General features: G+C 34.0%; 4 protein-coding genes and 1 long non-coding RNA gene across 14 annotated transcripts; 3 read left to right on the top strand and 2 right to left on the bottom strand.

Annotated features, from left to right (window-relative positions):
• Window positions 1–55: 55 nt before the first annotated feature.
• On the top strand, window positions 56–6,078 carry LOC105228003 (steroid hormone receptor ERR1). 8 transcript variants are annotated; one of them, XM_049458299.1, is made up of 4 exons: window positions 56–476; window positions 2,714–2,783; window positions 2,883–3,570; window positions 4,022–6,078. In XM_049458299.1, the coding sequence occupies exons 3-4, from the start codon at window positions 2,956–2,958 to the stop codon at window positions 4,979–4,981; spliced, it is 1,575 nt and encodes a 524-aa protein (XP_049314256.1). In that variant the 5' UTR covers window positions 56–476; window positions 2,714–2,783; window positions 2,883–2,955; the 3' UTR covers window positions 4,982–6,078. The 8 variants fall into 8 exon arrangements, with proteins under 8 accessions (XP_049314256.1, XP_049314257.1, XP_011205902.2 ...); XM_049458300.1 differs by having other exon boundaries at window positions 2,714–2,800; XM_029550932.2 differs by lacking the exon at window positions 56–476 and adding an exon at window positions 1,627–2,571.
• A 266-nt stretch (window positions 6,079–6,344) lies between these two features.
• On the bottom strand, window positions 6,345–8,703 carry LOC105228005 (UDP-glucuronic acid decarboxylase 1). Of its 2 annotated transcripts, none has more exons than XM_011207603.3 (4): window positions 8,501–8,703; window positions 7,576–8,435; window positions 7,364–7,488; window positions 6,345–7,303 (listed from the first exon to the last, which is right to left on the bottom strand). In XM_011207603.3, the coding sequence occupies exons 2-4, from the start codon at window positions 8,276–8,278 to the stop codon at window positions 6,758–6,760; spliced, it is 1,374 nt and encodes a 457-aa protein (XP_011205905.1). In that variant the 5' UTR covers window positions 8,279–8,435; window positions 8,501–8,703; the 3' UTR covers window positions 6,345–6,757. The 2 variants fall into 2 exon arrangements, with proteins under 2 accessions (XP_011205905.1, XP_011205906.1); XM_011207604.4 differs by having other exon boundaries at window positions 7,576–8,431.
• A 131-nt stretch (window positions 8,704–8,834) lies between these two features.
• LOC105228002 (glycylpeptide N-tetradecanoyltransferase) lies at window positions 8,835–12,024 on the top strand. 2 transcript variants are annotated; one of them, XM_011207597.4, is made up of 4 exons: window positions 8,835–9,055; window positions 9,115–9,413; window positions 9,592–10,244; window positions 10,331–12,024. In XM_011207597.4, the coding sequence occupies exons 2-4, from the start codon at window positions 9,206–9,208 to the stop codon at window positions 10,895–10,897; spliced, it is 1,428 nt and encodes a 475-aa protein (XP_011205899.1). In that variant the 5' UTR covers window positions 8,835–9,055; window positions 9,115–9,205; the 3' UTR covers window positions 10,898–12,024. The 2 variants fall into 2 exon arrangements, with proteins under 2 accessions (XP_011205899.1, XP_019846477.1); XM_019990918.3 differs by lacking the exon at window positions 8,835–9,055 and having other exon boundaries at window positions 9,086–9,413.
• On the bottom strand, window positions 12,006–12,376 carry LOC109579659 (uncharacterized). Its single transcript, XR_002183933.3, has 2 exons — window positions 12,241–12,376; window positions 12,006–12,181 (listed from the first exon to the last, which is right to left on the bottom strand). It is a non-coding gene; the product is annotated as an uncharacterized LOC109579659 (long non-coding RNA).
• A 584-nt stretch (window positions 12,377–12,960) lies between these two features.
• Window positions 12,961–19,725, top strand: LOC105228001 (ATP-dependent DNA helicase Q4). Its single transcript, XM_011207596.4, has 7 exons — window positions 12,961–13,198; window positions 13,269–13,932; window positions 14,089–16,576; window positions 17,123–17,899; window positions 18,375–18,550; window positions 18,702–19,018; window positions 19,087–19,725. The coding sequence occupies exons 1-7, from the start codon at window positions 13,097–13,099 to the stop codon at window positions 19,318–19,320; spliced, it is 4,758 nt and encodes a 1,585-aa protein (XP_011205898.2). The 5' UTR covers window positions 12,961–13,096; the 3' UTR covers window positions 19,321–19,725.
• Window positions 19,726–21,025: the final 1,300 nt, after the last annotated feature.

Genomic DNA, 21,025 nt, shown 5'->3' with positions numbered 1-21,025 from the left:
TATTGATACCTAAATATTTTTTCAAGTTTCTTTTAGTGTGACATTTATAAAAGTTCTGTCTACATGTGTATTCGTTTAATTTGCTCAATATTTTTATCTTCTGAAATTGTTTTCTTGAGCATATTTTACATTTAATTCTCATAATGAGGAATTAACATAAATGAGGTGTAAAGGCCAGTTAATAAAATAAACCGCGGTTGTGGATAACACCTAGTTGGATGTATTTTGTGCGAGTTAGTGTTGAGGCAACTTATACAAAAATAGATCCCTGAAAAATCAATGTAGCTGGAATTTAAGGAGCTTTAATCTTTGGAAGGATCATACTGAGCGTTTCGATATAATCACTCTATCCAAACTTAGTTAGATTTGACTAATATCACGAAACGCTTCTATGAAGCAGGACATTGGTTTGAGTATTTCATATTCGGCACAGCCATCAGTAAACTATTGTGCATCAAAAAAATCGAAAATATCGCGTAAGTATATTAAATAAATATTACATATATACTATATGTATATATGTATATAAATTTATACACTTGTGTGAATTTTTCTCATTCTGTTACCTTAATATTAACTTAAAACGAAAGATCCCACGATTACTTTCGAGATAAACGAATTTCTTACCGGAAACCACAGTCTGGTGGGAAATTTAATATATTATATATAAAAAAATTCAACTTTCGCAGATCATAGCAGGATTAATTAAATTTTTGAAGTCCTATATAAGGTTTAAAATTTAAATAGAATTTGTAAAATGAGCCATCTGTGTTGATCATATACGATTTTTTTTTTTAATTTTTATACTTCTACATTTTCAGTTTTTTTTATTAAATTAGTGTTTTTAATATTTACAAAAAGAATTTCCTTTGAAAATGCCTGATCTGATGCTAAATTTGAATTATCATTTAAACCCCAAATAATATAAACACATAAATATATATGTACATTGGTATGCACATAAACGTAACTCATAGTAATTCATAAAAACTATATAAATATGAATTAATATGTCATCTACTTTTAGCTACGTCATTTTGAATACAAATTCGCTATGTTTCTTTAATCAGTACTTGAAGCTTGTCGTCAAAATCTAACACGCGCATTCTGAATGATAATGTTCTTATAGTTAAGCTATCATATTTAAATAGTTATACTAAAACGATGGCACCTATTTCATTCTGATATTGGCTTATTTTAATATGTACTTTCAACAAACATACAAATTTGTGTGGACTGCATTTGTGCTATCCTTATTAGATTTACTGCTATCACATAAAGCATACCAGGTATCAACAAAATTTATTCTTATGTGTTTGTGTGCATATGTATGTAGCTAAAGTAGAACAGTCATCCACACACTCGGTTATTAATAGCCTTTTATATTAAAATAATTTGAGAATTAATATAAATATTGAATAAAAGTCACAGATCTAGCGTAGAAAAGTTCGGCTTTGTCATTAATGCAAAAATTTGTCAAGTAGCATTTATTATCATTTTTTTTAATTTATTAGTTTTTTCATTGATATTTTCGAAATATGTACTCTATATACATACACATATGTATATTCGCAAATATATAAAATATTTTATTTCATAATATATCTAATCTTTTTAAAATAAATTGTTGAACAGCTATAATAGAAGATTCCAGTGATAGTTTTATTTTACAGTTATGTAAAAATAAAGGAAAAATAAATGTACACATATACCATTCACTTACATATTAACCTTTAATGTATTTAAAACGCAGTAACAACGGCTCATAACTACATTACATTCGTACATATGCACATAAATTATCTACTTTTGCGGGATCTTAAGTGGCTTACATAATTTACGATAAAACTATATAACTTAATCTCTCTTAAATCTCTAAATTTTTTCTTTGACACTCTCATGTCGTATGAAATACACTTTTTACACAGTTAACTGGAACAGTAAACGTGCAAAAAGTAGATCAAGTTTATTTAATTCTTGTTTAATAAAAAAAACAAAGTTCTATCTCTTGTTTCATCAAAAATTGTTATCTGGTATTGGGATGTAATGTACCTACCTTTAAGTGTTATGAACAGTATTTACTACTAGTAGCTGAACCAAATGATGATAGATGACTTACTTATCTATCTCTTCTATTAAAAATATATGTATAAAACCTCTTATAATCGTCTAATGAGTTTAAAAATTAGTAAAAAGTATTTAAACTTGATTAATGTAGTAATAATTGTTGTTAATTTTTTTGCTTTGACTTTTGAACTTGAACATTGATTGCACTTTTTCCATTAGGGCGCTTCTTGATCTTAAATGAAATATATGTATGTATGTAAGCAGTTCCTACTACAATTTTTTTTTACATTTCCATATGATGTTCTGTACTTTGTATGCGTTCGTAGTGGTGCGTTATCAGCATAAGCACAATGTGATTACAGCTCTAATTGATATTTCTCACTTTTTGTAATTTTCTACAACGCCTGTCTCTCTTCAATGAGATATTTTTACTGTTGTACGCTGGGTATGCAATGCACTTCTTTATTGAGGCTTTTTTTCCAAACGCAAGTCTTGAATATTGCCGTGAGTTTAAACATCTTTGTACTTATTATCCACTTTTTTGATATAATACTTAACACGTATACATACATACATACATTTTTTATTCATTTGCTCGTATGTACAAAATAGCCGTTTCTGAAGTGGAGTAAATTATCGTTTTTAGGTAAACCAGTCTGAATGTCATTGGAAGGTTTACTAGAATAGCTTTTTGCAGCTTTAAAGCCCTCAATGAGGTGAACATTGAATTTAAGTATATTGTAGCTTTCTTGAATATTTATTTAAAATATATATTTTATTAATTCTTAAAATTTTATTTTCAATTTATCCAATAGATATTCAAAGGACCGTCGATCTAAGATATAAAAAAATAATTGAAATTCATCAACAGGAACAAAAGTTCCTATAATGTCGGAGGGCGGTGTGTTGCACATAAAACAGGAGTTGGATATCAGCACCTCATGTTGCAGTCCGAGCACTTCTACCACAGTGGGCGTTAATCGCTCGAATTCCTATTCAAATGGCACCAGCGGTAGTACAAGCAGTACTAGCAGTGGCAGTGCGATCAGCGGTGGTGGCACAGGTGGAAATACATCAACCAGCGGCAACAAATCTTCACCTTCAGTGTCTCCAGAACGTCAATTGTGTAGTTCAACAACAACGCTATCTGCTGATTTGCATAGTGTCACCCTGACGGGATGTGAAGCAAGTACACCAATTGCCTTAAAATCAAATGATTGTGGTGGTAACAATACTAATAGCAACAACAGTGCTGCATCAGCTAGTGGTGGCTCAATACGCGATGAATTACGTCGTCTTTGTTTGGTGTGCGGTGATGTTGCATCTGGATTTCATTACGGTGTGGCAAGTTGTGAGGCTTGTAAAGCATTTTTTAAGCGCACCATACAAGGAAATATTGAGTACACGTGCCCTGCTAATAATGAATGCGAGATTAATAAGCGCCGACGAAAAGCCTGTCAGGCCTGCCGATTTCAGAAATGTTTGCTGATGGGTATGCTAAAGGTAAGTTCAAATACGTGAGTTATTCCCTCAAGGAGTTTTTATATCCTGATCAGGGTATATTAAGTTTGCCACAAACCACATTTTTATTCTATATAGTTTCGGCGCAAGCGAAATTAACGTTTTTTTGTTATAATTTTATTTCACTATAGAGTCATAGAATTTTTTTTTTATCTTGGAATAATACCTTGATGATATTTACATAGACCACGCGATATTTAAATATACATGCATACCATATTTCAGAGGCTAGAAAAAATTTTAAATGAAGCTACGAGTTCAATGTGAAACTTTTAATTGTCTCCCATTCAATGCAATTTATTTATGGTTTTAAGAATGTATATCTTCCAAGCTTTTTGATTGAGAATTTTAGCTTTAAAACTCGTACTTAACTAGAACTCCATATTAAATGAAATAAATAAATTAAACGCCTATATACTTTAATATATTTTAGGAGGGCGTGCGTTTGGATCGTGTACGTGGAGGTCGCCAAAAATACCGACGGAATCCTATTTCGAATTCATACCAAACCATGCAACTGCTTTATCAATCCAACAGTACCTCACTGGAAGATATCAAAATTCTTGAGATACTAAATGCGTATGAGCCAGACACATTAACGGTGCAACAGCAGCAACAACCGCATACCACTACCGAAAGTAGTAATAATACGGGCACCGGCAAAGCAACTCAGAATACCTCTGTTAAGTTGGAACAAAATAATTGTAGCAGTGGCGGTAGCAATAGCAACAATAGTGAAATATTGTCTTCCAGTGCACAACCAATATGCATTTTTCAAAATAATAATTGTGATGCCGAAGAAATTCTTGCTGTTCTCAGTGATATATATGATAAGGAACTGGTAAGCGTGATTGGCTGGGCCAAACAGTTACCAGGCTTCACCGAGCTGCCGCTGAATGACCAAATGAAATTGCTGCAAGTTTCGTGGGCTGAAATTTTAACATTACAGTTAAGTTTTCGTTCGCTGCCATTTAATGGACGTCTGTGCTTTGCAGCAGACGTATGGATGGACGAATTGTTAGCTAAGGAATGTGGATATGCTGAATTCTATTATCATTGCGTACAAATTGCTCAACGTTTGGAGCGTTTATCACCACGACGGGAAGAATATTATCTGCTTAAAGCATTAATTCTGTCTAATTGTGATATTTTGCTGGATGACCAAAGTTCATTACGAGCTTTTCGCGAAACAATACTTAATTCATTGAATGATGTCGTATGCTTGTTACGTTATGGGTCTGCAGTGTCACATCAGCAACAGCTGCTCCTCCTGTTGCCGTCATTACGACAAGCGGACGGTATTTTACGCCGATTTTGGCGAGATATTTGTCATGAGGGTAAAATAACAGTAAAAAAATTGTTTGTAGAAATGCTGGAACCAGTGTCCAGGTGAAAATGTCTTTGTACAAGATGCAAATTATGAGTGTTCTTGTATATAAATAATTTCCCAGAAACAACACGTTTATCAAAAATTTTGGATATGGAAACTCAATTTAGGGGTAGGAAGTTAACTGTTCAGTTGTTCTCCGTCAGTGGCGGTATAGTGGGGTTTCTGTGGGAGGCTTTCAAGGGTTAAAGTATCGAATTTATTTCTTACAACAAATATACAAACAAAATACTTTGCAAAAAATCGGTTTTCTTGTTACGCAATCAGTCATGCGAAATATAATTCAGTTCACTAGGAAGAAAGTGGGTACTACAATTGGCTTTACAGGGCTAAAGCAACTACGCTACAGTGTAATTAAACCAATACACAATAACATTTAGAGAAACGTAAAGTTTTGGAATTGTTACGTGTCATATAGTAGGTTATTCCTAAAAAAAACTTGCTTTTTTCAAAAATATCGTATATATTATGACAATATAGGAAAAGCTTGATCTTCGGGAAATTAGAAAATTTTGATTTTAGCTGTATTAACAACATATGCATAATATCTTGTGTTGGCATATACATATGTATATGTATGTACTTTTCATAAGTTCATTAATGAAAATGCTTTTAAATGATGCTGAACTGAAAGCCTTGGAAAAAGAATTGTAACATTATGTATCTAAAGATGAAATGCAAAGTTTTATTCGGGTTTCTATACGGCAAATGGTATAATGATATAATATATTGCACAATAAATCAAAATACCGGTAATGGTATACCTTACGAAATACCTCCTTTATAACAGTCATATAGAAAAAAAATTTAATAAAAACCAAAATACATATATTTGTATTGTACAACCCTTATACATTAGTATGTGAGTGAATTTAATATGCATACTTATATGAATAACAAATACTTCGTAGATGAATTTTTGTAAATAATATATAAATTAGCTAGTCACTAAGGGCCAAGTAGCTTTTAAGTGGTAGTAATAAAGTGTTAGATAATATTTAATGTGTAGCACAGTAATTTTAGAAAATATATACATACTTATACTTGACATATTAACGACCAACTGTTTGCATATTTCTGAAAATAAAATACATAGTGATTGAGCTGCTTTCTTTTGTTTCTTACTATGTGTAAGTAACTACATTACGGCTATTGATAAATTTGGGATTTCTAAATAAGAGTGAAAAAATATATTTTTCCGACAATAGGATATTTTCATATATTTCAATCCGTTCCGCATAACCAATAAAACTTTGTGGATACATCGCTTCAGAAAGACTCGATTAGATACCAGCACTATTTAATTTTGGAGTGGTCAAAATTTCCAAACTTTTTTTTTATTTGCAAAGGCAGAGTAATCTCCATAAAATCTGTCTCGTAAAATTTATTAAATGTTCATGTTTTATTGCTTTATAAAATTTATTCAGTTTTCTAAGGTCTAAGGTAAAAAATGAATATACAAACAAACTGAAACAAACCAAACCGTATTTATCTTTTGCATTGGACTAGTGAAAAATAACTGCCTTCTGTTAGCTTAGCTTATGGCATGAGAATCTCAAAAGATGTGTTATAAACAATTAAGTGACTAAACACGAATGAAGTCTAACTTCTATTTACAGAAAAAATAACTTAAATTATAACGTTGTTTATTTAAATTATAACGCTCTATTTTTTCAGACCCTGTTTTTAAAATAATTTTTTCACAATATTTCCTATTTCTAAGCGGTCTAAACCAACACTTAAATTTCGAACTTACTTATGTCCTTTTTAAACAGAACAATATTAAGTTTTATCTGGTACAAAATTCTGCCTACTATGTTGGCTCCGTTCTAAATCTGGAGAATCAAAATATTTTTTAGAGTCTTTTTGAAAACGATCAGATCTTTCAAGTTCACGTCGGAAGTAGCTAATCGTGCGCGATATTCCCATTTGTAGTGGAACTTTTGGTTCCCAATTGAGAATGGTTTTTGCTCGCGTTATATCCGGCTTACGCCTCTGCGGATCATCTTCAACTGCATCTGTTTGTTTTACTTCGCTTTTGCCACCCACCAATTTTTTTATAATCCATGCGAATTCTTCGATTGTGTGCTCTACAGGGTTGCCCAAATTGACTGGTTGGCTGTAGTTGGAAGCCATTAAAGAAATTAATCCGTCCACAAGATCAGAAACATACTGAAAGGAACGAGTTTGCTTGCCATTACCATAAACAGTTATAGTTTCGTTACGCAGTGCTTGAAGTATGAAATTGGACACAACACGTCCATCGTTCATATGCATTCGAGGCCCATAGGTATTAAATATGCGTGCGACGCGTACTTTCACATTTTCCTGTTAGGCGGCAATTATATTATATAAAATTTATGTAAAGCAAATTTGCGTAATTTTCACCTGTTTCGCATAAGCGTAGCTGAGTGTTTCTGAAACACGTTTGCCTTCATCATAACAGGCTCGTGGTCCAATAGGATTGACATGACCCCAATATGTTTCAGGTTGTGGGTGTACAGTTGGATCACCTATAATAGTGTGCATATTTTTTTAACATTCTTGTTTTCAACTGTATATACAGAATTCAAATTTATAATTAAACAGTTTTAGCTCACCGTATACTTCTGATGTACTAGCTATAAGTACTTTTGCCATTACACGCTTAGCTAGTCCTAGCATATTGATGGTGCCCATGGTATTCGTTTTGATTGTCTTCACGGGATTATACATATAATGTGGAGGTGAGGCTGGTGATGCTAGATGATAAATTTCATCCACTTCAATAAAAAGTGGATTCACAATATCATGATGAATTAATTCGAAATTCTCATGTCCAAGCCAGTGTTCTACATTCCGTTTACGACCAGTGAAAAAGTTATCTGCAACGATGACTTCATGGCCTTGAACCATGAGAGTATCTACTAGATGAGACCCAACGAAACCGGCTCCTCCGGTAATTAGAATCCGTTTTCGATTTTTATAATTTAAGTATTTAACCTGTGGATATTTTCTTGGCGTACTTGCTTCTAAAGCACGAACTCGATCTTCTAATATTGAAATTTGAACTTTTGCATGTTCCAATTGATTTAGAAGCTGCTGATTTGTAATGTGTTGAGGAACATTGGTGAAATCCTTTACGAGATCTTCACCAATTTGGGAGTTCGCTGTCCAATCGTCTTTATCAAAATTTTGAATTGACTGACTACCATTAGTTTTATGCTTCAAAAATGAACGATAAAGAATTACTAGTAATATCAGGGAGCAAGAGGAAATAACGATGAATTTAATTCTTTTTTTTACAATAGGCACGTTAGGCATATTCAGGCGTTCAAACTTGTGTTTCTGCTAGCAATTTATTACTAAGAATTTTATCCTTATTTTTATTAAAACGAAATCCAGGAAATATTTTGTGTAGTTCTTGTTCAACATCAGCCAGATTTCAATAAGAAAGCAAACGTGTATTTTCGGTGGCTGGCTAAATGCATATAATTTGTTGTTATTAATATTGGGCTTTATTTTCATACGCATATATGTACTTACTCATTTGCTGTTTGTTATTTGCTACCTTACAAGTGCATCAAAAACTATTTACCATTACATGTAATGGATGACATTAAAGTCCTTTCAATACGAAAAGTATTGCAAATAGATAAAAGACAATATAAAACAACAATGTTTACTTCTAAATGATATTACAAATTTTAAGCACTTTGTTATCTACAAAAAATCGTTTGATACTTTTCACAGCTGATTTTGACATTTTAGTAAATAAATGATAACAGTCCTTTTGTCATTGTAATGCTACAGAACTTTGTTTACACTTAAAAATATAAAGAGATGACTGTGAATAAACACTTCTAAAGCCGTTTATTCACAGTTGTCAATTCCTTTCTGTTATAAATTCAGTATTTTTTGAAATAAAATAAAATAGTTAAATAAATGTAAAAAATTTAATAAAAGTTATGTAACAATAAGATTTGGAATCTAGCATATATTTTTAAATTAAGGGCATGTGTAGTAATGAATTTTAACAAAATTAAAACAAGTTAACCTCATTTCTGCAATTCGCTACTGTGAATGAATATTGGCTCGGAGGTAGAAGAAAAGTCGAGTTTTGACAAAAGATTTTTAATGTGAGTCATTCTTGTCGTTAGGTTACACACGGAAAAGGTGGAATCAAGGAATAGTATAACATTGACAGGATTTGCTTAAATTACATTTAGTGTGAAAACAAAAGTTTTAAGAATGCCGAATAACGACAAGGAACCACAAAATATACAGAATAATAATGAGAGTAATACTTTAGAAAGCACGCAGGCAGTAGCTGCTGCCACTGAAGCATTGATTGCGGCCGCTGTAGCCGGCAGTAAATCGGACCCCACTGCCAATAATAAGGAATCTGGGTCCAATGATGCCGAAAAGCAACACACTGATGCAAAATCCACTTCGGCAGGTAAGAATATTTACGTCATGAATAGATTATTTATTTGTAAAACGTGCAAATGCTTTGCCAAAAAGTGGGGTGTATAAGAACATTTGTACAAATGTGTATTCGTTGTGGAAAATGCCACTTTGTAACTATATTTGTATATGTATGTGAATTTATTAAATTATTGGAACTTTAATTTCAGGTTTACTCAGAAATCAAGGTTTGTTAAAAGTACTTTCCGAAGTTGCAGCTGCCGGCCGACAGTCGAAACAATTCGCCTTTTGGTCTACACAACCAGTACCCAAACTAAATGAAGATATTACCACAAATGAATGTATTGAACCTGATAAAGATATCTCGGAAATTCGTCCGGATCCGTATACTTTGCCAGAAGGCTTTAAATGGGATACTCTTGATTTGAACAGTACCACCGATTTAACTGAATTATATACCCTGCTGAATGAAAATTATGTGGAGGATGATGACGCTATGTTTCGATTTGATTATCAACCAGAATTTCTGAAATGGTCATTGCAACCACCCGGTTGGAGACGAGATTGGCATGTTGGTGTACGTGTGGTAAAGTCGGGGCGTTTGGTTGGTTTCATATCTGCCATTCCAAGCAAGCTGCGTTGTTATGACAAAGTGCTTAAAACTGTTGAGATAAATTTTCTATGCGTTCATAAGAAATTGCGTAGCAAACGTGTTGCGCCGGTGCTTATTCGTGAGATTACTCGCCGTGTAAACTTGACTGGAATTTTCCAAGCTGCTTACACCGCGGGAGTTGTACTGCCTAAACCAGTCTCTACATGCCGGTATTGGCATCGCTCATTAAATCCCAAAAAACTTGTTGAGGTAAGTAAAAATCGGTGTGAATTTGTTCAGTTTTAAAAGTGATGGTGCATCTCTGTTGAATTTGTAAACCCTTATATTTATTATAGGTCAAGTTTTCACATTTAGCACGTAACATGACAATGCAACGAACGATAAAATTGTACAAACTACCCGATCAGCCAAAAACTAAAGGATATCGTCGTATTCAACCCAAAGATATGGACAAGACACAGAAGCTACTTGAAGAGTACCTCAAAAAATTTTCTTTGAGCCCAGTTTTTTCAAAAGAAGAATTTCGCCATTGGTTTACTCCGAAAGATGGAATTGTTGACTGTTTCGTTGTAGAAGATGAGCAGGGAAATATAACTGATATGACAAGTTATTACTGTTTACCATCATCGGTGATGCATCACCCAGTACATAAGACTGTACGTGCTGCTTATTCTTTTTATAATGTGTCTACAAAAACACCATGGTTGGAATTGATGAATGATGCGTTGATATCGGCAAAAAATGTACATTTGGACGTCTTCAATGCACTTGATTTGATGGAGAATAAAAACTTTTTCGTTCCCCTGAAGTTCGGTACTGGTGATGGCAATCTGCAATATTATCTATACAATTGGCGTTGTCCAGCTATGACACCAGAAGATGTAGCGCTCATTTTAATGTAGTTGACATTTGCTAGAAAAGGCTACACATATTAAAAACAACATAAGAAAATAAAGGAAAATTCAGCACATACCGCAAATAGTTAAACAATACAAAAACCAGTCCAAACAACCATCACGACAAAAAATGAAGCATATAATCGAAGAATTTTGTTTCCATAATACATTGCATAAAATGATAATGATATTGTTAGACTACATAAAAGTATAATTAAAACTTTGGTGGTTCTATGATGGATTCCATTTAAAAACAGCATGTGTATTGAAAATTGGAAGTTGAACATAAGCAGCTTTAGTTGAATACAATATAGCACAACAAAGTTAAGTAATTGCAATAAAAACATACATATGTAACTATATAAATACTTATTTCCAAATTTATGTATATGTACGTAGACGAGTATGCTTTAAACTAAGTTTACTTAATTCTTAGCGCCGTAGCAGAACAAAACTATTGATTTGGCTACACGACTATGTAATTTATTCAAGATTTTTTGCAAATCTATTACTATTGGTAACGTTAAATTTTTTGAAAGATAAAATTTCAAAGAGCACAATTCCTAGAGCTTTGGTTTCGGATTGCTTAAGGACTACGAATAAAAGCAATAAAGCAATTTCCGATTTTTTTCTTCAATTAATAACATTAATTAATAACAAATGGATTAAACAAATAAAACTCGATATCTTAAGCATTCAAAAATGGTAAAAATATTATACAAGTGAATATTTTTTTTGTGAAGTTTTAATCAAAATATTTATTAAGCTGCGAATTTTTTGTTGTGTGAGACATTTCCTACAAATATATTATTTAAAGACTTCATACACACCGTTTGCCATTAACGCATCATTTTTAGTTACCCCTAAAATATGTCGGTTATAAGTATTTTCTTATATTACGAAAGAAGTTTAAGTGACGTGTGTTCGTGTTGTTTTTAAGAAGTAAAAATAATTCAGAAATTAATAAAACGAAATTGAAGAAGAATATCGAAACTTTCTAAACTTAACCTCAAATACTTATATTGAATATCGAGAAAGTTTATCTCTAAAGTGTTTTTTCATTGCACGAATTCCATATTTTACATACAAATATATATTAATAAAAAAAGCCGGCTTGATCAAGTCAATGTTAACTTTATTAATTATTTATTAACTACGCTACTCTCAAAGGCTTGGCGAATCTAAACAATAAAGGTACTCATTTATGTATTAGAGGCAAACTTGGGTTAAATGAGCGCTCCGTGGCAATTCATTTCATTTCATTTTCTGTGCTCGTTTTTTCTATAAATACTTAATAAATTGATTTTGAAATACTGAAATAATACTATATTATATTTAAATGTACTTACATTACATTACAAATTGTTATTTTGTGAAGTTCGCAGTAAATGTTACAAATTTGCAACCTTAAATGAGTGCCACTTTTGTATATTCAATTTTAGCGTTATGCGTGTTTTATTCGAGTTGCTTATTCTATTCGCTACTCTCCAAGGCTTAGTTAATATCGTTGTTGTTGTAAGAAGCCAGCTATTTATGAAATGTTGTCTATAAGTGGCTGTTTCTGGCAGTCGCATATTATTTAATCGATTTTGTTGAAATTATTAACTTAAAGATAGCAGGTACTATTTGATGATGCCAGTGCATGTGTTGTCTACAAGTTGATTGTTCTATTCGCATATCTCCAAAGCTAAGAGAGCCGAAGAACGGTCATCAAATAGTTATTACTTTAAAATCGATATATATTTAATCGATTTATTTGTAGTCATAAATACCCTGCAGGGCTTCTAATTAAACTTTCTTTTAAAATTTTTCTTTCGTTTTGTACGGTACGGATTTTATTAAAGTTGAGAAGTCATACTATATACTTTGCTAAGGTTATTCAATTATCAAGTAAAAGCAGTTCCTCCCACTGTTATCAATGAAAAACATAACATTTGGATTTTTTTCTTTTTCTGGAAATAAATTATAAAGTATTTTCTTTATGTCTTTAATATATATACTTTCCAATTCCCGTATATTATGTAATTTCGGGGAATTAGTTGGCCCGACTGGTTGTATCGTCTAAGCACTGCTTTAGGATGAGGTTGTATGGCGCGAAAATTGACATTTGACACATAACATAAAAGTAAAATTTGCTAATTTTTTTGCCATTACAGAACTATTTTAAAAGCTAGGATATATTTCTAGCATATATAGAATTCTATCATGAGTGATTCCACTCCTAAACATAAGTATCAAAAATACAAAATACGTGTGAAAACATGGGAGCGCGATTTCAAGCGAAAATTTTCACGAGTTCCGTCCAAGGTGCTTAGTAAACATGAAACAAAATGTGAAAATATTTTTTGCATACATAACTTTTCTGTTTTCTATTTAGTATGATATCCGTGAGGCGCCACAAGAAATACGAGATGCTTACAAAATGTACTACAAATTAAAAACCTCATTACTGGAGGACACATTGAATGGTGTTTTTGATGAGGACGGATTTAGTGTTCTTGAAATATCGCAGAGTCAAAGCGAATTAGCCCCAACTGAAAGTTCTCAAATGTCCAGTAGCATTGCCGCGCTAGTCGGTAGTGCAACATCTTCAAATATGCTAGACGAATTAAAAACGTCCAATGAAACAAAAAAAAAAGTTTTGACATATTCAGATTTCGAAGAAAAAGTAATTAAAGAATTTGATGCGGTAGAATTTTGTGAATTAAATGAAAAAGCATGGGGACCCGAACTAAGTATAAACAACTCAAAGACTGAGGAAGAAGTGGATAAAAGTACCAGTGAACCAGGTGCTTTGAAGAAGCCTTTCACATCCAGTTTATGTGCAAAACTTTTAAAAGCATCATCATTCAGTAAACGCAATCCAAGGAAGTCACTTTCTCGCGTTAATTCCGGTATAGGTACACCAATATCGCGTCAAGAATCTTTGAGTAATACACCGCAGCAATCGGAAGTTTTACCCGATTTAGAGACAATACTGGTACAAAAAGCTAAGGAGCAACAAGCGTTGACAGCGGTTACTGTCAATCCATTATTAGCAGGTGAGAATTCAGCTCTTTTTACAACAAACGGGTATACCTTTCAGCAAGCTTTTAATATTTGTAGTCGTTACTACAACATCTATAAAAAGCTTCAGCTGTTATTTCCTATATATTTCATTTTGTAGAAGTGAAAGTTATTTTATTGTAAATTTTCAGGCAAGGACACCGCTACACAACTAAATATAGATGCCGGCTGGCTTAACCGTAACACCATCGATGAAGGACTAGAAGGAGGTGTAGACATTAAAGCGCAATCAGCTAAATCATTGCCGCGAACTCCAAAAGTAGAGAAGCGTTTTGGACTGAGCAATATCAGTGTCAAAACTGTGGTACCCTTGACTAATAATATTAATATAAAACATGAAGAAACGTTAAAAACAAATGTGGAGACTAAACCAGAAACAACACACAACACACTCTTAGAGGCAAGTGCGGTTGTTAATAACGATATTAATGGTGACTCCGATTCAGTTGTTTCTGATAGCGGTGGTGAGGAAGCGGAGCAGGCTTATGTACACGTCGCCAAAAGGCGCAGGGTGTTGAAAACAATTGAAAAAAATCAAACGATTGAAAGTAGTGATTTACCATTGAAAAATAACGAGACAAATGAGCTGAAAGCAACAGTCGCTAAGGAAGAATCTGCTACTTTGGATGCTCATCAAGAGGAGGTAAAACATTATGATTTCTCAGCAGATGACAATGATGATGCCGACTATTCACCTCCAAAAGCTAAGAAAGGAGCGCGCAAAACTGTTAAGCCTGTTAAGAAAACAACCAAGGAAGCAAAACAAAAAACTAAAGAAAATGCTAAGAAAACAAAAACAATCAATTCTCAAAGAACAAGTAGGACTAGAAGTAGTAATACCAAAAAAGGACCTGCCAAAGCTAAGAACGATGTTACTGCTACGAACGTTGAAGAGGTAAACGAAGAACCAGATGAGAAGCCACCAGAAGCAGCTATGTTGCGTTATACAATGCTACTCGAGAGTGGTGATCTCACAAGTACGCCCCGGGTGCCAAGCAGTGAGCTGGAGAAAGCCGACGATGTTGCACAGCGGTATATAAATAGCACACATGTGGTAGTCGCCAAAGCGGAAACAGCATCAACTAGTCAAAAACCTACACCTTTGCCAATCATCGATGAGAAGCGTGCGGCAGCACGAAAGAAACTTGAAGAAAAAATTGCCGCTGGTAAACTTAATGAAAATTATGTATCGATAAATCTGCAAAAGAAGATATATGCACGCGGAAAACGAAATGTTAATTACTCTAAATATAAGAAAAAAATGTGGCGCCACAAAAAGAAAATTGCTGCACTTGCCGGTCCGGATATGGATATGGGCGGTTGTGATGGCGGTGTACTAACATGTTTCACTTGCGGGCAAGTTGGGCATTTCGCCGCACAATGCAAGATAAAGGGTGACTCACTATTACCTCTGACAGCACAACTTGAGGAGGATCCCTCACCATTTCCCACCCTTGAAGAAGCTGAGCGTATGGCTGCTCAGACTGCTGTGGTGGCACACAGTAGAAATATATCGAGATTACCAGCTGCAGCAAATAAAGCAATGTATCAAAAAAATGAGGAAGACACTGAACCGCAACAAAATTCCGATCATGAGTCAGTTGCAGGCAACGACAGTAATGATGATGTCTCGGAAGGCCATGATGATGACTCTTCTGAAAATGACGATAATGAAAATATATGTTTTGAGAGCGATGAAGAATTTGAAAATATTAATATTGATGAGGTTACTACATCGGCAACTCAAGAGTCACCGATTAAAAAATATGTAGGTCATAAAATACCCGAAGATTTTCTCAAAAAAGTTGGTCTGGATTCCAATTCTGAAAATGGAAAAACATCTGATATACAATTCGGTGGAATTAAACCCATTTATGAACTCGATGTCGATGGTAATGTGCGTGAGGACATACCTGCCGAAGTCACAGAGGCGCTACGTATGTTTGGGCATACAAATTTCCGAAAAGGTCAAGAACGTGCAATTATGCGTATATTATCTGGCGTGTCCACGTTGGTTACGTTAAGTACAGGCAGCGGTAAATCATTATGTTACCAATTACCTGCTTACCTATACAGTCATCGTAGGCGTGCAATAACATTAGTTATATCGCCACTTGTATCTCTTATGGAGGATCAGGTGACAGGGGTACCACATTTTCTGCGTGCCCATTGCTTACATACCAATCAAACGCCTCAACAGAGAATCAAAGTAATGGAAATGATATCGGCGGGTGAAGTTGATATTCTCTTGGTGTCACCGGAAGCTGTGGTGGCTGGTGAACGTTCGACTGGTTTTGGCGCCATTCTGCGACAATTGCCGCCAATCGCTTTCGCTTGTATTGATGAGGCGCATTGTGTTTCTCAGTGGAGTCATAATTTCCGTCCCAGTTATCTGATGATTTGTAAAGTGCTCAAAAAGAATTTAGGTATTCAAACGGTTTTAGGCTTGACCGCTACAGCAACTTTACCAACGCGACTGAGTATTATCAACCATTTAGGAATACCAGATGGACAACGTGGTGTTATCAGTGATATTCCATTGCCAGATAATCTTTTATTATCGGTATCAAAAGACGATAATAAGGACGCTGCTTTATTAGAATTACTTCTAAGTGATCGGTAAGTTATATTTTGATTATAATATAATTATACAAAACCGCTTATATTAATTACCACGCGCTCAAAAAGTCATGTGTGGTGAATTGGTAAACCCATCGTCCTTTGGTATATGATTGGATATATTAAGTTTGTCACAAATTTTTGTAACACTCAAAATGAAACGTCTGAGACTTTGTAAAGAATCAATAGCTGAGCCGATTTAGCCATTTCCGTCTGTATATATGCAATCTACTCTCTCAGTTTTTGTGATATCATTCTGAAATTTTGTCACACGTCCTAATCTCCCCAAGAAGCAGCTTATTTGTCGGAATCGCTGATATCGGACCATTATAGCATAAAGCTGCGGTACAAACTGAACAATTATATTGAACGTTACGTATGTTATAAAGTTAACCTAAAAGACGAAGCCTCCTTAATCTTGTGTATCTAAGCTAGAGAAAGAGATTTGACCCATTTCTGAAAGTGACATGTCTATAAAAGAGTAATAAGTCGCATAAGTATGTTTTGTATGTAAATTTAACCTTAGTAATTTTTTATATATTCTAGGTTTAGTGACTGCCAATCCATAATCGTTTACTGCACACGCCGCGATGAATGCGAGCGTATCGCTTCGTATCTCCGCACTTGTATGCAGGATCAATGTAACGATAAAAACGCACCGGAAAGCGGTAAACGCAAACGAAAGCGCACTAATTGGGCGGCAGAACCGTACCATGCTGGCATGCCGGCATCACGTCGTCGTACAATACAAAACGCTTTCATGCGCAATGAACTGCGCATAGTTGTGGCCACCATTGCTTTCGGCATGGGCATCAATAAACCCGATTTACGTGCTGTCATCCATTACAATATGCCTCGCAACTACGAGAGTTACGTACAAGAGATTGGACGTGCCGGACGTGACGGCAAACCAGCGCAATGTCATCTATTTTTAGATGCACGCGGTGGTGATAAGTGTGAGCTACGTCGTCATATCTACTCCAATTCGATTGATCGACATGTGATAAGAAAATTATTGCAACATGTGTTTGTGCCGTGTGCCTGTGCCAAGAAGGAGACATCAGAGGCGCAATATCAAAGAACGCAAGTTTCGCGAGCGAATATGTTGAAAGCAACAGATGCAGTTGAAAATAATCGCATTTGTCCCGGCCATGAAATCGGTTTCTCAGTGCAGCGTACAGTTGAGGCATTGGATATACCAGAAGAAAATATATCCACATTGTTATGCTATCTGGAACTGGATTCTCGTTGGAATATCAGTGTGCTCAGCAATGCTTATACTATGGCCAAGATCATTTCATATGGTGGTGCAAAATACCTAAAGTGAGTATTATAAACCTATTTTATACCCTAAATAGGATATATTAAGTTTGTTACCAAGTTTGTAACTTTGGGTCTCCAATAAATATATATAAATATATGTAGAAATGATCAGCTTGACGAGTAAAGTTGATTTAGCTGCCTGTCTGTTCGACCGTCGGTATGTGCGAGAATTAGTCACCTTCAGTTTTTGAGATACCGTTCTAAAACTTTGCACACATCCTTTTCACCCCAAGAAACTTCTTATTTGCCCTATAAGAAATAGCTGCCATACAAACTGACCAATTTAAATCAAGTCCTATGGAAAACTTTAATTTGCAAGATATCTCCCGATATTTTGTATTGCTTATTTTGCAAGGCAGAGCTCCGTTTCCGAGCAAATTCTTTAGATTAGACAACTATAGCGTTTTTCTCGTTTTTTATTAGCATACTTAATATACATACATACATATATACATATGTATATAATATATTTTAGACATGCGGCCAAAGAATGTCCACCTTTAGCAATGGCAATCGCATTGGAAATAAAACAAGATAAATTTAAGGACGATGCGAATATAATTGAGTTTTCAGTGGTTGATATTGCTGCAGCGATCGGTTGGAACAGTGGCGTCGTAAAATATCAATTGAAAAATTTGGAGTGGATTGAAGGTAATAATGTATTTAAACTCATATAATGATTTGTATTTTTTATGTAGTAGTAATGTTGATTTTTCTAATATTTTGACTCTGTCCCAAATAAGATAAAATTTCATCTATTTCAAAGTTTTACAATTTACTAATACATATTCACATTTTTTAGTCGATGGCTATCCGCGACGTTCCCCCATTAATGTCAATTTCCACGACATCGGTTTTCGGTTGAAGGCGCCGGGAGATTTTATACCCGAAGAAATAGATGATGCTCTTGATACACTCTATAATCGTACAGTCGAACAAGAGAGAACACAACTCATACAACTACAGTATGTGTTTCAAGGTCTATCCTTGGTCGCTTACAACAATTATGTGCCGTGCATGAGCGCCAACTATGCTCCAGATCGTTCCAATCAACTTAAAGGTATTATACGCGATTACTTCCAGAATGATTACCCTAAAGAACTGAAACTAGAACCGGATGTAAGTCTTATAACTTAAACAATTTCACAAAATTTCAAATTAAAAAAAAAAAACGATCACATTTTCAGAATTCAAACGTATCCGATGGTGATATTGAACACGATGTACTCGCGCTCATTAGCATGTATCCAGATAATAACTTCAGCGGTCGCAATATTGCTCGCATTTTCCATGGCATAACAAGTCCAAACTTTCCAGCTGTTATATGGGGCCGTTGCAAATATTGGAGAGCTCACTCAAGCGTTGATTTTAATCGAATTCTAAAATTAGCAAACGCTCTTATTGTACGACGACGCATGTAATAATTTTTTTGCAATGGCTTTGGAGGAAAGACATTCTTATGTATACAGCGAAATTTAATTTTTAGATTTTATGAAAGTTCCAAAACATGCATGACCATCAACAATTCATGTTTATTTACGATATAATCCGTTTTTACTATATAACTTGTTCATAAACACATTTTAGCTTTATCAATGCATTTGCTCAATTAATTTAATACATTAAAAAATTTTAATATTGACAAAACTGAAAAGACTTCAAATAGAAATGCCTCTAAAAATAGACTCCGTATAAGAACGCATTTTTTATAATTGTCACAGACTTAATAATTTATGTAAATTTACGCATTAAGCTTTACTATGCATGTAGGTTGTATTTCAATAAGAGTATTTTTAAATAAAGTTGACAATAAATATTTGTATGTATGTATATGTATTAAACTTTTTGGAAACTGGATGATGTGTCTCAAATACATTTCTTATTTGCAAACGAAATTCATTTTTTATTATAAATATTTCTTTCAAACCCAGATTGCTTCAAATTTAAGCTTTATTTTTAAAATTTCATTTTGTCCAAAACAAAAGATTTAAGCACCAAACTTCTGCGATATTTCATTATTGATTTATTTAATTAATTTTATTATTTAACTGAGATTTTTTTGAAATTTAATATTAAAAAATATGTATCATCCTCACACATGACAACATATTGCCACAACCATATTCGATAAAAAATAGTTTTTTAACTAATTTTTGCAGAGTTACCTGATAAACATAAGTAATCTGATATGTACCAATATCAAAATTATATATTATTTAATTCGTTATCTTCTATTTAATACTTATTTTTGAGTACGCTTTTTCGCTTATACGAGGTTGGACCGATAAGTACATACAAAGCTTACAAAAAAAATTACAAAATATATTTTTAAACATAGCGACCTTTTCAGTCGATACACTTATCTTAGCAACATTCCAACTTCTTTAATCCGTCTGAGAAATAGGTTTCCCGCAGTTTTTCAAAGTAGGCGTGGCTGCGATAACCTTATCATTTCATATCTGGAAGTAAGAATATTCCCCGTAATGTAAATCTTGAGAATACAATGGATGGGGCAGCAGTTCGTAGCCTAATTTGAGCGTGACGAAGGTAGAACTGTGAGATGGTGCGTTGTTATTGAAGAGAATAAGCAGATTCTCCGGGTGAAGTTCATTGTTTCCACAGTTGAGCTCTAGTGAAGTCTTGAAACGAACTTATGGTTGGGGTTATTGATCGGAGTGAGCAAACGCGTCAACCATCACGCTAACAGCAATTTCAGGTTCAATAGTTTAAGATTGATATAATCCATACGATCTTCTGAGATGCCTACTGTTGCGGATCTTTAATCGTCAGTCTGCCAATACGCTATCGTGCTTTTTTGTCACATTATCTACCGTATCGGCTTTAAGTAACCGGAACGGACCAGGATTTTTATCTGGTCAAGGAACATTCCGCTAAAAAACATCGAGTCGGATTCGATTGGTATTTTTCTGCAAGAACATGATATTTCTCTTGTCTGCTGCGAATCTTGCTTACTTGCTTCACCTTTTTCTCGAAAAGGAGCGGAATTATTAGCAATTAAACTCGTAGCGAATATTTTTCCACAGATATTGAGGGTCCCTGAACTCGCATTAATAAAACAAATGATTTGCTTCTGTAATAGTAACTAATGTTTTTTTATTTAAAACT

The sequence above is a fragment of the Bactrocera dorsalis genome, chromosome 5 (assembly GCF_023373825.1).
Source record: "Bactrocera dorsalis isolate Fly_Bdor chromosome 5, ASM2337382v1, whole genome shotgun sequence".
In the NCBI taxonomy this organism is placed as follows: domain Eukaryota; kingdom Metazoa; phylum Arthropoda; class Insecta; order Diptera; family Tephritidae; genus Bactrocera; species Bactrocera dorsalis.
Note: the sequence above shows the minus strand (reverse complement) of the source record. Positions and strands in the feature narration are given on the sequence as shown.